We start from the raw sequence: 13,085 nt of genomic DNA, 5'->3' as shown, positions 1-13,085 counted from the left end.
TTTGTATCATGGGTGCTGACGTCATGTTTGGGGTTTAAAAGCTTAGCACAGATGCTGCAAAAAGAGTCCACAACATAATATAATTATGGTTAAATATGAGGTAATTTGGAACTAAACCTGTACAATGTGCATCAAGCATGGAATTATGAATTTAAACTTAACTCTTGTAAAATGAATAACACAATCTAATATATATTTTTAGAAAATGTTGTAAAAGTCTAAATGTTATTTCTCTCTCTCTGTCACTTGGCAGATTAAACTGTTATTGAAAGCCTATGATTTTCATACTAATGAAGTTATACATGAGTCAGTCTAGACTTGTCTACAGATCTAATGTGCTAAAATACCATTCACAGTTTTGATTGAAGCGGTTTCTCATGCAGATTCTTCCTTACTAGCCCCACTGCATCCAGTGCACTTCCCCAACTCAAACTAATTCCACAACCACCATGACCATAGTTATGTACCAGTAGCACCCAGCGGTTCTGATCTTGCAGCCATTCGCTCTCCACACGTGGGTTTATCCTACCAGGCCTCAGGCCCACCCACTCTTCCAACACTTTAGCACCATGCAAAGAAGGCTCCAGCTTAATGCAGCGATCCATTATGCCCTCACTGTCACTCCTATCCACCTCCATCCTCCAGTCATCTTCCTGCCGAGTGCCCCCTACAGTAACACAGTCAATGCCAGGGTAGATGTAAGTATTTCCATCTCCATCCCGAATGAAATTCTTCAGCCAAGATGCTTGAAGCTTGAGAATCTGCCCCCGCACTGGGTAGGCCCCTTTATCCCCCACCAAGTGATGAGACCCAATGCCTGAGCAGTTTACAATGACATCGTAGTGTTGGATAAGCTGCGGGATGCTAGTGACCTTTTCATATTTGATCTGGCCACCGGCTCCTCGAAACCTATTAAAGAAAAAAATAAATAAATACATTTCATCAGATTGCCTGGGTTGATCTTTAATCAGGACACAAATCAGAGGCTTAAACTTCTACTTAAAAAAGTAAAAGAATATTGAACTCCATTATGCTGTATGCAATTATCTTTGCTTAAATATATGCAAATAATTTACTTTTTCTCCAGCCATCGCAGGTATCTGGGGCATTCACACTTTATTGATGTGAAAGCTTGACCAAATTTATGATTAGGGAATCTCTTCATCTCTTTATCTGTCATGACGCGAAATCCAAACACGTAATCCGACCAGTAGGGTTTTGGATCAGCAGGTACTTCTTTAAATATGTGGTATCTAAAAAAAGCCAGAAATTAACATGATTTATCATTGCACACAATATGAATATATTTTTCATATTACACCCTCACGACAAAATCTTCAGTACCCTGAGCTGAGGTAGACTCCTGCTTCTGGGGCTTCATGTGATTCAACAAGGGCCTGCAGGTGATCAAAAGTCTCTTTGAACCAACGCCGCTGACGCTCCAGAGGGATATCTGTCAATCAGTAATTGTACTGCATTAATGACTGTTAAAATGCTGACTTTATGTTAAAAGTACATACCTTTAGGGGAATAATGTACATTTTTTTCTATGCCAATGGAAAGTATTCTTCCCTACCTGGAAATACCTTTGGCAGAAGGATCCCAGCAGCTCCATCACTGGTTGTGTTTGGAGAGAACTTCTCAGCCAGTATAGTCACAGAGCAGTACGGAAGAGTCTTAGCTAAACAAACTGCTGTAGACAGCCCAATTACACCTGCTCCGATAACTGCCACTTTCACAGGTTTCATCCTAAAACTTCACTGAGACAACGAATAAAACAGGATATATGAGCACTGAGACACTATTGCCCTGTTTAATGTGCTATGCTTGTTGTTTCTGATATTAAAAGGACTGTTGCAAACCAAGTTAATTTTTAATTCAGGACAGAAAAGTAACAGGGCAAAGATCACACTTTCTACTGCAGCAGTAATTTAACAGTGCTGTAAAACTATACAGCACTCTTACAACAAATGAATAACAAACAGCAAGAAATAGCTTTTGTAAACATAGTGGTAGGTGAATGTGTTTTAGTGACAAGGCTCAGTACGTTTTAAAGTTAATGATGGGACAGATCTCAAATGGATTTTAAAATAAATGGAATATTTAAAGATTTCACCACTAGAGGGTGCCATGCTCCGTCACAAATCTCAATATATACCATGTTTATATGGCTTTCGTATTTTAGAAACTAATATTTAAACACGTTCCCTTTTAGAAGCCTATAAAATGTAGAATTGCATGAAGATTGGCGCAGCTTAATAGCATAACATAGCAGAATAAACATAGGTATTAAAGTTATAACAGCCTGCTTCATGCTCCTATTTTCCATTCTTGGAATGCCTAAAAAATAAACTCCTTAAGAGCGTCCCAAACAACTTTATAATTTTCAAAGATTCATTGGGTTCTGCCTAGGGATAAAGCTGTTTCTCGCCATATGCCTGGTATGGTAATTAATATTTGAAATAACTAATTGTATACTCTTAATAAAAACGGAGTAAAGGATGTGTATCGACTGGCTAAACAAAGTACCCAGGCTAGCAAGGATGTACAGCAAGTGTGATAAAGAATGCAGAAGGCATTGTACAGACTGAAAGGAGTACTTTGAGGAGCTGATAAATGTAGAAAATGAAAGAGAAGATTGGACGAAGTGGAGATAGTGAGTCAGGAAGTGCCTCAGATTACAAAAGACGAAGTGAGGGCAATTGTGAGGAGGATGGATGCAGAGTGGCAAGGCAGTGGGACCTGACGACATACAAGTGGAAGTATGGAAATGTTTAGATGAGATGGAAGGGGAGTTTTTAACTCTGGTGTTTAATAGAATTTTGGAAGGTGAGAGAATGCCAGAGGAGTGGAGAAGAAGCATAATGGTTCCAATTTTTAAGAATAAGGGTGATGTGCAGAGCTGTGGTAACTACAGAGGAATAAAGTTGATCAGCCACAGCATAAAGATCTGGGAAGTGGTAGTGGAAGCTAGACTTAGAGATAAGGTGAAGATTTGTGAGCAGCAGTTTGTTGTCATGCCAGCAAAGTCCACCATAGATGTGATGTTTGCTTTGAGAGTGTTGTTAGTGAAGTATAGGGAAGGCCAGAAGGAGTTGCACTGTGTATTCGTGGACCTTGAAAAAGCTTATGACAGGGTGCAGAGAGAGCAGCTGTAGTATTGTATGAGGACGTCCGGAGTAGCAGAAAAGTATGTGAGAGTGATACAAGACGTATGTGAACAGTAAGACATCAGTGAGGTGTGCATCAGGAATAAGAGATTATTTTAAAATGAAGGTAGGGCTCTGCCAAGGATCAACTCTGAGCCCCTTCCTGTTTGCAGTGGTCATGGATAGGTTGACAATGAGGTTGGACTGGAGTCACCATGGACTATGATGTTTGCAGATGACACTGTGATTTGTGGGGAGAATAGGGAGATTAAGATGGTTTGGGCATGTGCAAAGGTGAGGAAGGGAGGAATCTTATATTAGAAGAAGAGAATCATCAGGCAGGGAAGAGAAGAAGACCAAAGAAAAAGGTTTATGTATGTGCTGAAGGAGGACATGCAGGTGATGTGTGTGAATGAAGGGCATGTTCATGACGGCAACATGGAGAAGGATGATTCGCTGTGGCGACCCCTAAACGGGAACAGCAAGAAGAAAAAAAACAACAACTCTTAATAAAAGACTGCATTGCTTGTTGACTAAAAACAGATATGTATAATTTTAACTAAAAATCTGAAGCCTATTAAAAATGTATGAGAGTTAACTGATTGTTAATAAAAAAATATTTGCATGTGTTTTTTTCCAGGCCTAAGAAATATGCTGAAATGTTTCTCTCTAAATTCCAACCTATTTGCTCTGACACACAACTCCAGGGACCTGGAGGTTGTGGGTTCGAGTCTTGCTCCGGGTGACTGTCTGTGAGGAGTTGGTGTGTTCTCCCTGTGTCTGCGTGGGTTTCCTCTGGGTGACTGTGAGGAGTGTGGTGTGTTCTCCCTGTGTCTGCATGGGTTTCCACCGAGTGACTGTCTGTGAGGAGGTGGTGTGTTCTCCCCGTTTCTGTGTGTGTTTCCTCCTGGTTATTGTCTGTGAAGAGGTGGTGTGTTCTCCCTGTGTCTGCGTGGGTTTCCTTCGGGTGACTGTCTGTGAGGAGTGTGGTGTGTTCTCCTCGTGTCAGCGTGTGTTTCCTCCGGGTGATTGTCTGTGAGAAGTGTGGTGTGTTCTCCCTGTGTCTGCGTGGGTTTTCTCCGGGTGCTCCGGTTTCCTCACACGCTCCAAAAACATTCGGCCCGATGCCGGCACACGGAGACGGCATTGTCTCGGCCGTGATGTACGGCCGTAGAGTGGGCCGATAGCTTTGGCCCGAGTCTGGGAAACTCTCGGCCCAGACTCGACCGAGTGTTGTGGCTTGATGCGCGGCTCAAATGACTCGATCCTAGTCGGACCACAGCCGAGTTTGAGCCAGAAGCACGCCATTAGTGCCAGACTCGGCCCAGATCTGGCTCATTATCGGTTGTAATAGTTTATTTCTATACAAATGAAGCTGTTCCCTGAGGCTGGTGAGAGCTGCTCGCGCGCGCCGGTCACAGAAAAGAGCGTGAATCTTCATCGTCTTCTTCTGTGTTTTTACAGCGGTACGCTTCTGCCACCTTCCGTTTTCTCATTCAGAGTTCCATCCATCCATTATCTGTAACCGCTTATCCAATTTAGGTCCAGAGCCTACCTGGAATCATCGGGCGCAAAGCGGGAATACACCCTGGAGGGGGCGCCAGTCCTTCACAGGGCAACACAGACACGCCAATCCACCTACCAACGTGTGTTTTTGGACGATGGGAGGAAACCGGAGCACCCGGAGAAAACCCACGCGGACACGGGGAGAACACACCAACTCCTCACAGACAGTCACCCGGAGCGGGAATGTGAGGAATCGAACCCACAACCTCCAGGCCCCTGGAGCTGTGTGACTGCGACACTACCTGCTGCGCCACCGCCACCCTCATTCAGAGTTCATTCAAAAATTTAAACAACAATAAAATTTATTAATAATAAAATAACAATTTCCTCCCTTCAGCACGACAATGTCTCCTTGTTAACACTATTTACCATAGGGTGACCAGACAACCTCTTTTACCCGGACATGTCCACTTTTTTAGACTTAAAAAATGTCCGGGCGGAATTTCACAAACGTCCGGGATTTTGCTTTTCTAGAGCTTACATAGAACTTCGTTCACAAACTAGTCCCGCCCTCCCCTACTCCGATGGGTTCTCTTGAGTGAGAAGGGGGCGTGGTGAAGTAACCTAAAATCTTCTGATTGGACGGTCTGATTGTAGCGCTACCGTTATTGGTCGATAACCTTCTCTGTGAAATTGTACCCACCCTCATCTCAAGCAGCTATACCGAAAGGTAAATGTAAGTTCTCGGATTAATTAAAAAAGAAATTCCCATGTTTTGTGTAGCAAATAAAGGTGTAAAAGACCTAAAAGCACACATAGGTTCAGCTAAACATACAACGGCAGCGAGGGGCGTGACCCCATCACCCCCCCCCCCCCCCACACACACACACAGTCAGTTCGTGTCCCAGTCATTACCTCAATATTCTAAAATATTACAATTCAGAGCTTACCTATAACTGTATGGCATTTAACAAGTTAAAATAATGATTGTATTTATTTAACATTTATTACATCGTTTTCCAGACAGTTACCAGTATTTTCTTTTATTTTTAGATGTGGGCCACATACGATTAATACGCAGTATTTAATAAAATGCTCTGATCAGTGTAGTGTGCTAACTGCAATGGCAATCGCCTCCCCAGCGCCAACGTGCAGCCGGAACTGGGCCTGACACAGGGTGCCGCATTCACGCCGAGACGGCAGCCAGCCGACAGTGCCGAGCCTGAGCCAGAATCGGCCCAGATCTACCTTGCTAGCTGGGCTATATAGTTAGCATACAGAATAATTTTTTTTTGACATATCTAATGTCATTGAATAATACTTACTTATTCTAAAGTCAAATTTACTGTCGTTTCTTATAATCACAGATATGCTGAGGGTGAATCGAATATATATTCTCCGAGACTCGACGTATTTCCTGTTTACAAACAACACGTCACCTGGACGTCACACCGAGGGCTGTCCCAAAGAAGTGTGGAGGGGTTTTCTCTAAGACCCTACAACTGCGTGTGAGCACCAGAGCACACTCAGCAACCACACTCTACGACGCGTAACCCAAAGTGTAATGGAGCAAACAACTCCATCTTCAGTCAAGTATTATATTTGGTCATTATAAGATGTTGGGGACTGTATTTTTCAGTGCCTTGAAACAAAGTCATGGAATGTGTGATTTGTGATCTTGAAGTTCATAAATGACAAATAAATTACTTTCCCCGAAAAAAAATACTTTCACTCATATGCTAATATTAACATGCAAATACATTTTAAACAGTCATTGTGCTATTGCAGCATGAGACGAGCAAACGGACGTTGCTCCCAAAGTTTGCCCCTGAATTTACCCTCCCTTTAACTGGAGTGTGAGCAGTGTCACTCCGTCGTTAGTGTAGTGAGGAGGGAACGGTTTGGGCAAGGCCAGACAGCCTTTTAAAAATAATTTGACACGTGGCCCATGTCTTGTGCTGCATTACCATTAATCTCCACACGGAGTAACAGTGGAAGAGTGCATCACACAACAATGAAATGTGCTATAATTAAACAATAATACACAAGAGGTTTTCTAATGTGAGACAGGCACTGGCCTCGTGCCGATCAGTACATATCTCACGTTACAGCACGAACAATGAGTGTATTATTGCAATTAATTGCCGTAAGTGAAATGCTGCTAAAATACGAGCATGAGAACAGAATAGTTCACAAGTAAACTTGAGTGCGAGCTTTAACATTAGAAGCACGAGGAGTATTAACCTGTGCACACATTTAAAAGTTATAGTTTGGATATAAAAGTATATTTACACTGTGTATGTGGGAACACATCTCTTTTTAGATGCAAATAAAATCGTGGAATTCACTGACGTTTAAGAAAATGTTTAACAAGGCAACATCCAATGCTTCACGTGAATAAAACGTGTATCGATATATAAATGCAGCATATATTTGCTGTGCAATATTTTATGATGAGGGTTAATGTTAAGTTAATGAGTTTCGTTAATTTGATTTTATCGCTTTTACAAATTGGGTGCCTTCGTTTCCAGTAGAGTCTGAAACAAATGTAAAGTATTAATAAACGCAGGAAAATCAGCAGAACAAGGTCATGTTCATAGTAGGTTATGGTCATATTTTCCTGCCACTAGAGGGCGACATGCCACAGCTGTATGAGAACAAATCTCGCGAGATCTAGTGTGTTTTCGCGGCCTCTAAGGTAAGGTCCTGAAAGCTTTATATTTTAAGTTTCACTAGTTCATTTGCATACTCTCCGAAGTGAATAAATATAAATTCACGGGAATGTGTAATGCAGTTGTAACTAAAATTATTCAGGGTGAAATCAAATGCGTAAAGACAAAATAGAAGCGCCTTATTTCTTTTAAACAGGCGCTGGTTTTGAAGCCAGGTCCGCATTGCTCTGTTATGTTTAGCTACAAAATTCAGCACATGTCCACAGGGAAGTGGTGCAGACTGTTGGGCTCTGGAGAGTGAATCTCACATTTTAGAGAAAATTATTATTTGTTCTAGGACAGAGATTGGTCTCTTTAGGATGCATGTCAGAAATGGCCGCTGCTTGTTTAGACAATGTCAGGATTTGTATAGTCACTTCCACATCAAATCTCGTGATCAGAGTTTACTGACTAAAAAAATATAATAATTTATTTTCTAACTTTGGCTATACACGCATTTCTGGCATCAGATCGCTTAGGAAAAATGCTGGACTGTAGCTGGTTTGGGGGCTCAATGAATAACCGTAGTTGTTAAGGAGAGCCGGTTGCTGAACGGGTTATAAACGGCCACAGCAACCTTAGTGTTGAGGTGTAGGATTTAACAGGAATTACATCTTGTGTATGATTATAATTAATTACAGATAGGTTTACTGTTTGCTGCTGTTTATTCTATTTTTTGGCTCCTATTATCATCCTGTCCATTGTGATTATAACTGCGTTGTTGTTGCTCAACCCCAAAAAAAAGTTATTTATAAAAAAAAACTGGCAATCGTAAGAAATCCTAAAACAATATTTATACTGTTACTATGACTGTATTACATAACAGTAATGCTATGAAAATAACTGATTGATGATAATTGACATATTTTACAGAGATTTGTGTGATACTAAAAAAACCAAGACCCATCCTCCTCCAAGTCAGCTTTACAGTCCTACCTCACCCTTTACCATCAACAACCATAAATTCACACTGGCCTCCCTGGTGACTAAGGCTGTACCTAGCCCCCACTGGCACTGTTAATGTGCATTCTCTCCTTATCCACAACCACTGACTAGACTTTTCAGCTGTTTCTGATAACTCCTTCACAGCTGCCCTTAGTTTCCGGCCCCTAGATGCCAAACTGCACAAGCAGGGATGTGGCAGACTTGGCTACAAATCCCCTAACACCTCTCCACCGGTCTTACATGTGCCTGCCACTCACGTTCCCTCACCTCAGCCACCAAGTCAGCGTACTTCAGCTTCTTCCTTACGAATGCTTCATATACTGCATCCTCAAATGCAACTGTCAACTCAATGAAATAAACTATCCATTTACTTTCAGAGTAGAGCACCATGTCTGGTCTCAGTGTAGTTACACAATGCACTCTGGAACGTGCAGCTTTTTTCCTGCGTCCACCAGCAATTTCCAAACTCGTGCTTCACCCCATCTACCAATATTTGTAGCCTGCGCACTTTCTCAAAACCTTTTCTTGAGAAGATTATTTTTTTCCCTATTATCATCCTGTCCATTGTGATTATTACTGCATTGTTGTTAACTAGCAGCTAACTATTTTATTACTACAGCTACTCGTCCATGCATTAACCTCTAGCTGTTTGCTGTCCAACAAACATGCTAAAACCATTGGCACCTGATTATGTCTCCATGTATACCTCCCCGAGACAAACTAACTTTACAAGCTGATAGAATATGCTTCAGTGTTCCAACCCCTGTACATAATCCACAACTAGGGTCTTCAGATATTGTATGATACAATTAAGCAATTGATGTCCATGTATGAAGGATTGAGCAGTCACAGTTCAGCTCAAATTTGGATTAGGATTGCAAAGGTATATTAAAATAGCAACTGTAATTTGATCCATAAGCAAAACAATGATAAATAAGATTGAGAGTTGTGGTCAAATGTGCTCATTCTGACTGATGCTTGAGCATTAAAACAATATATTAAGGCAGTAGTGTATGAACTCAATATTACACAGAGCATTGCATATTGAATGGTTCAGTGTGGTGCAAAACACCACAGGTGCACTGGTCTGCAGAAATGAAGTAATATGGTCAGATGGGTTACTTATCACCATACTGAGTGAGAGCATGTTTGCTGCCCTGAACTATGAGGAGGCAGTGGTGTGGTTATACTGTGGGGGCATTTATTTTGGAATGGTTTGAGTTCATTTAAATAAAAAAAATTAATTGACTGATCACCTTTAACCCAGGATGAGACTAAACTCTTCCAAGATAACAGTCACAAACCCACTAAGCACTGGATGGTTCATTACTTATAAAACATTGTAAATCATATGCTCCGGAACTGTTCAACTCAACATTAGAGGTATACTGTAATTTATGAATAATATTTTTCTCTTTTTTTTACATGCAGATATACAGTCTGATAGAAAGCAGAATGTCTGAACAACCACAAACCCATGCTTCTAATTTCCTTGCCTTATATTCAAGAACACACAAAGACACCATATTGAATAAATTTGACACACTCAGAAGGAGGGAGATTCTTTGTGATATAACACTTGTTGTGGAGGATGTACACTTCAAAGCACACAAGGCTCTACTGGCTGCAAGCAGTGAATATTTCTCAGTAATGTTTACTGCAGAAGACCAGGACAACCCATCCATCTACAAGTTAGATGGCATGGCTGCAAAGACCTTTGCTGCTGTGCTTGAGTTCATCTACAGTGCAAAAGTGTCAGTGGAGGAGAGCAACACAGCACAGCTGCTTGATGTGGCTCGTCTGCTGAAGATCAGTGATTTGGTCAAAGCTCATGCAGAACTTCACTTCAACAGATCAGCCACAGTACTGGATATTTATTCAGAGGGAGGTAGTGGAGACACATCCAAAGCAGGAACCCAACAGAAGCGCAAAAGAGGAAGACCAAAGAAGAACACAAATATACCAACATCAGGCTCAGTGCTTCAGGACTCAAACCCAAAAGAGAACAGAAATTTTGCTGAATCTCAAACTGGGAGCACAATACAAATGACAGTGGATTCATCTGCAGAATCCAGGCAGACTTCAGAAACCCCATGTGATCCTAATTCTCTTCCCAGGGACTCAGACGATGCTGAATATGACCCAAAAGAGGACAGACCACGCCAAAGCAAACGCAAAATAAAGCAGCCAGTGAAACTAAAAAGCTACAGGTTGGGAAATGAGTGTACTGAAGGAACAGTGCCAGTAAAAAGAGGAAGGAAAAGGAAATACCCAGACACAGAGCCACGCTGCAATGACTGTGGCAAAGTTTTTAAAAACCATCTGTTTTTAAAAATACATCAGCGAACCCACACAGGTGAATCTGTGAATAGAACACACTACTTTCTTTCACTGAGATATATATATATATATATATATATATATATCTTTAATTTCAGCCCAACATAGTCCTCACTGGAAAATATTAAAATAAATTTTGTGGTGCCTTTTACAGGAGAAAAACCTTTTAAGTGCCAAGTCTGTGGGAATTGTTTCACACAGAAACACACTCTATTGGTACATCAACGCATGCACACAGGAGAGAAGCCTTTTGTTTGCTCCATTTGTGCAAAAGCTCTTTCCACCAAGCACTCCCTGCAGGAGCATATGAATCTGCATGCAGGTAAGGAAAGCTTTGATTTTTCTTCTTGTAATGGCGTTCCATAGACACTGGAGTCCCTAATCCTGTACGGCCATACACTGCTGTATTGATGTTTATGTTCAACTACTACTGTTGGCCTTGTTTCCAGAAAAGAAATCATTTAGCTGTGATCAGTGTGGGAAAACCTACAGCCAGAAGAAGCAGTTAAAGAGTCACTATCGTTTTCATACAGGTAAAGCATTGCCTGAATGTGCACATTGTCATCACAGGTTTTTGGATGCGGCACAGTTGAAGAAGCATCTGAGAACACACACAGGTAATGGTTATTTAAAAGCTAATTTACATTTCTCCAATATTTTAGCCTAAACCACATGTCTACATCTTTTTAAATTTATCTAAATGGGAATCACAAACAAGCCATTGAAATGTTGAAATCCAGTAAGAAGTCATTATTTCTGAAAAAAAAAAAGAAAAAAAATCTCTGCCAGGAGTCAGAACTCCTTTATTGGTACAGATGGAATGAGCTGTTAAATAAACTAACAGACTCTGAAAAATACTGACACAATTTAAAATTATAAAGATGGATGTGTTTACTGTATTAACATATATAACGTATTTTGGTTTATTTGGATTTGGCTAATTCATTAAAGTGTTTTTTTGTTTGTTTGTTTTTTTTTTTTGGGGGGGGGGGGGGGTGATAGCGTTAGTATTAATATCAGAGTTTACATAAGTTTTGCTACTTTTGCAGGTGAGAAGCCTTTTACCTGTGAGATTTGTGGGAAGTGTTTCACAGCCAAGAGCACACTGCAGACACATATCAGAATCCACAGGTAGACTGTTCTTAACTTTCATTAGATCTTACATTTCCATTAGATCTTGAACTTTTCATTATAGATTTTTTGGATATCAGCAGTAGTGTATATCATGGTATTGACATGTTATTTCCATGTTCGTGTTTAGAGGAGAAAAGCCTTATACCTGTAACATCTGCAACAAGTCCTTCTCTGATCCCAGTGCCAAAAGGCGCCATGTAGCCTCTCACAGTGGAAAAAAGCCTTTCACCTGCTCAGTGTGTAGTCTGTCATTTGCACGTCTGGACAATCTCAAAGCGCACATTAAAATTCACAATAAGGAGCGACCCATCACAGAGGCTACAGAAACAGCTGTGGAAGACTCCACAGCAGAAACGGAAGAGATGCACAGTATCCTCCAGCTGCAGCAATACCATCCAGAACAGGAAATCCAGCTGGTGGTCACTAGTGAAGTGAATGACATCAACCTGGTCCAGGGCCAAAAGCCATCTATCCGTATAATCACCTCTGAGGGTAGCCCTGAGGAACTGGCTTCATCTGAGCAGACACAATCCAGCCTCACACTCCTTACCCAACCTTCAGGGAATGTTCAGAACTTGGCATTGGTTACTCAGGATGGACTAGACCCCAGTGGGCAGATTCAGACCATCAGTGTTATAGAGGGCCAGGTGAGCAGTGGACAGCCAGAGCAAATGCATGTTATCACTCTGACCAAAGAGGCAATGGAGCAGCTACAGGTTCACCATGGAGCTGCACAACATCTTCAGATTAGCTCCAGGCCTCTCCAGCAGATGCAGGTAATCAATCAGACCAGCCCTCAAACTCAGGATCCCCCTGGTGCAGAGGTGGAGCTCAGAGGACATGGCCAGGGCCACATGGGATCCATTCACATCAGTAGCCAAACGAGCAAGCCAATCTCCATCAGCCAGACCAGTGCACAGATCCCCAGTGGACAGATCCAGGGACAGACTTTTCAGATCCAGGCAGGAACAGTGTCCTATCTCTACACCACCGGCTTGGCCCCACAGAATTAAAAACTGAAAACACGGCTTCATGTTTATGGTTGTTATTGTTGTTACACTAAAAAGTAGTGATGTTTAGAAATTAACAATTCAGGGTACATCTTACTAAAGTTGTTGAAAATTAAAAAAAAAAAATATATATATATATATATATATATATATATGCAAAAATGCATTCTGAAAATGATTACGTCAAAACCTATATTCTAAAAAGAATATCATCTTTAAACTGCATTTTTTAAAAATCAGACTTTAATATGAAACGATACAAAGAATAGCATGTTTTTAAATACATATTT

The 13,085-nt window shown here is 41.2% G+C and overlaps 2 protein-coding genes across 5 annotated transcripts; one reads left to right on the top strand and one right to left on the bottom strand.

Annotated features, from left to right (window-relative positions):
- ddo (D-aspartate oxidase) lies at window positions 1–6,043 on the bottom strand. Of its 4 annotated transcripts, none has more exons than XM_066680319.1 (5): window positions 5,981–6,043; window positions 1,577–1,760; window positions 1,345–1,453; window positions 1,077–1,253; window positions 1–909 (listed from the first exon to the last, which is right to left on the bottom strand). In XM_066680319.1, exons 2-5 carry the CDS (start codon window positions 1,746–1,748, stop codon window positions 351–353), a joined length of 1,017 nt encoding a protein of 338 aa, XP_066536416.1. In that variant the 5' UTR covers window positions 1,749–1,760; window positions 5,981–6,043; the 3' UTR covers window positions 1–350. The 4 variants fall into 4 exon arrangements, with proteins under 4 accessions (XP_066536416.1, XP_066536423.1, XP_066536432.1 ...); XM_066680326.1 differs by lacking the exon at window positions 5,981–6,043 and adding an exon at window positions 5,085–5,174; XM_066680335.1 differs by lacking the exon at window positions 5,981–6,043 and adding an exon at window positions 3,831–4,051.
- A 1,226-nt stretch (window positions 6,044–7,269) lies between these two features.
- zbtb24 (zinc finger and BTB domain containing 24) lies at window positions 7,270–12,954 on the top strand. The gene is made up of 6 exons (XM_066680287.1): window positions 7,270–7,353; window positions 9,743–10,667; window positions 10,806–10,973; window positions 11,101–11,268; window positions 11,701–11,782; window positions 11,913–12,954. Exons 2-6 carry the CDS (start codon window positions 9,767–9,769, stop codon window positions 12,796–12,798), a joined length of 2,205 nt encoding a protein of 734 aa, XP_066536384.1. The 5' UTR covers window positions 7,270–7,353; window positions 9,743–9,766; the 3' UTR covers window positions 12,799–12,954.
- The last annotated feature ends 131 nt before the right edge of the window (window positions 12,955–13,085 follow it).

Source organism: Hoplias malabaricus, chromosome 1, assembly GCF_029633855.1.
Source record: "Hoplias malabaricus isolate fHopMal1 chromosome 1, fHopMal1.hap1, whole genome shotgun sequence".
Classification (NCBI taxonomy): Eukaryota; Metazoa; Chordata; class Actinopteri; order Characiformes; family Erythrinidae; genus Hoplias; species Hoplias malabaricus.
This window is presented reverse-complemented; position numbering and strand designations above follow the sequence as displayed.

Bases quoted from the DNA above. Each gene is read 5' to 3' on its own strand.
- ddo (XM_066680319.1), bottom strand. From the start codon at position 1,748: ATGAAACCTGTGAAAGTGGCAGTTATCGGAGCAGGTGTAATTGGGCTG. The intron at 1,254-1,344 runs GTACTGAAGATT...GGCTTTTTTTAG, and splicing joins GGAGTCTACCTCAGCTCAGG to ATACCACATATTTAAAGAAG. The intron at 910-1,076 runs GTAAATTATTTG...TTTCTTTAATAG, and splicing joins CTGCGATGGCTGGAGAAAAA to GTTTCGAGGAGCCGGTGGCC.
- zbtb24 (XM_066680287.1), top strand. From the start codon at position 9,767: ATGTCTGAACAACCACAAACCCATGCTTCTAATTTCCTTGCCTTATAT. The intron at 10,668-10,805 runs GTGAATCTGTGA...TGCCTTTTACAG, and splicing joins ACATCAGCGAACCCACACAG to GAGAAAAACCTTTTAAGTGC. The intron at 11,269-11,700 runs GTAATGGTTATT...CTACTTTTGCAG, and splicing joins GCATCTGAGAACACACACAG to GTGAGAAGCCTTTTACCTGT.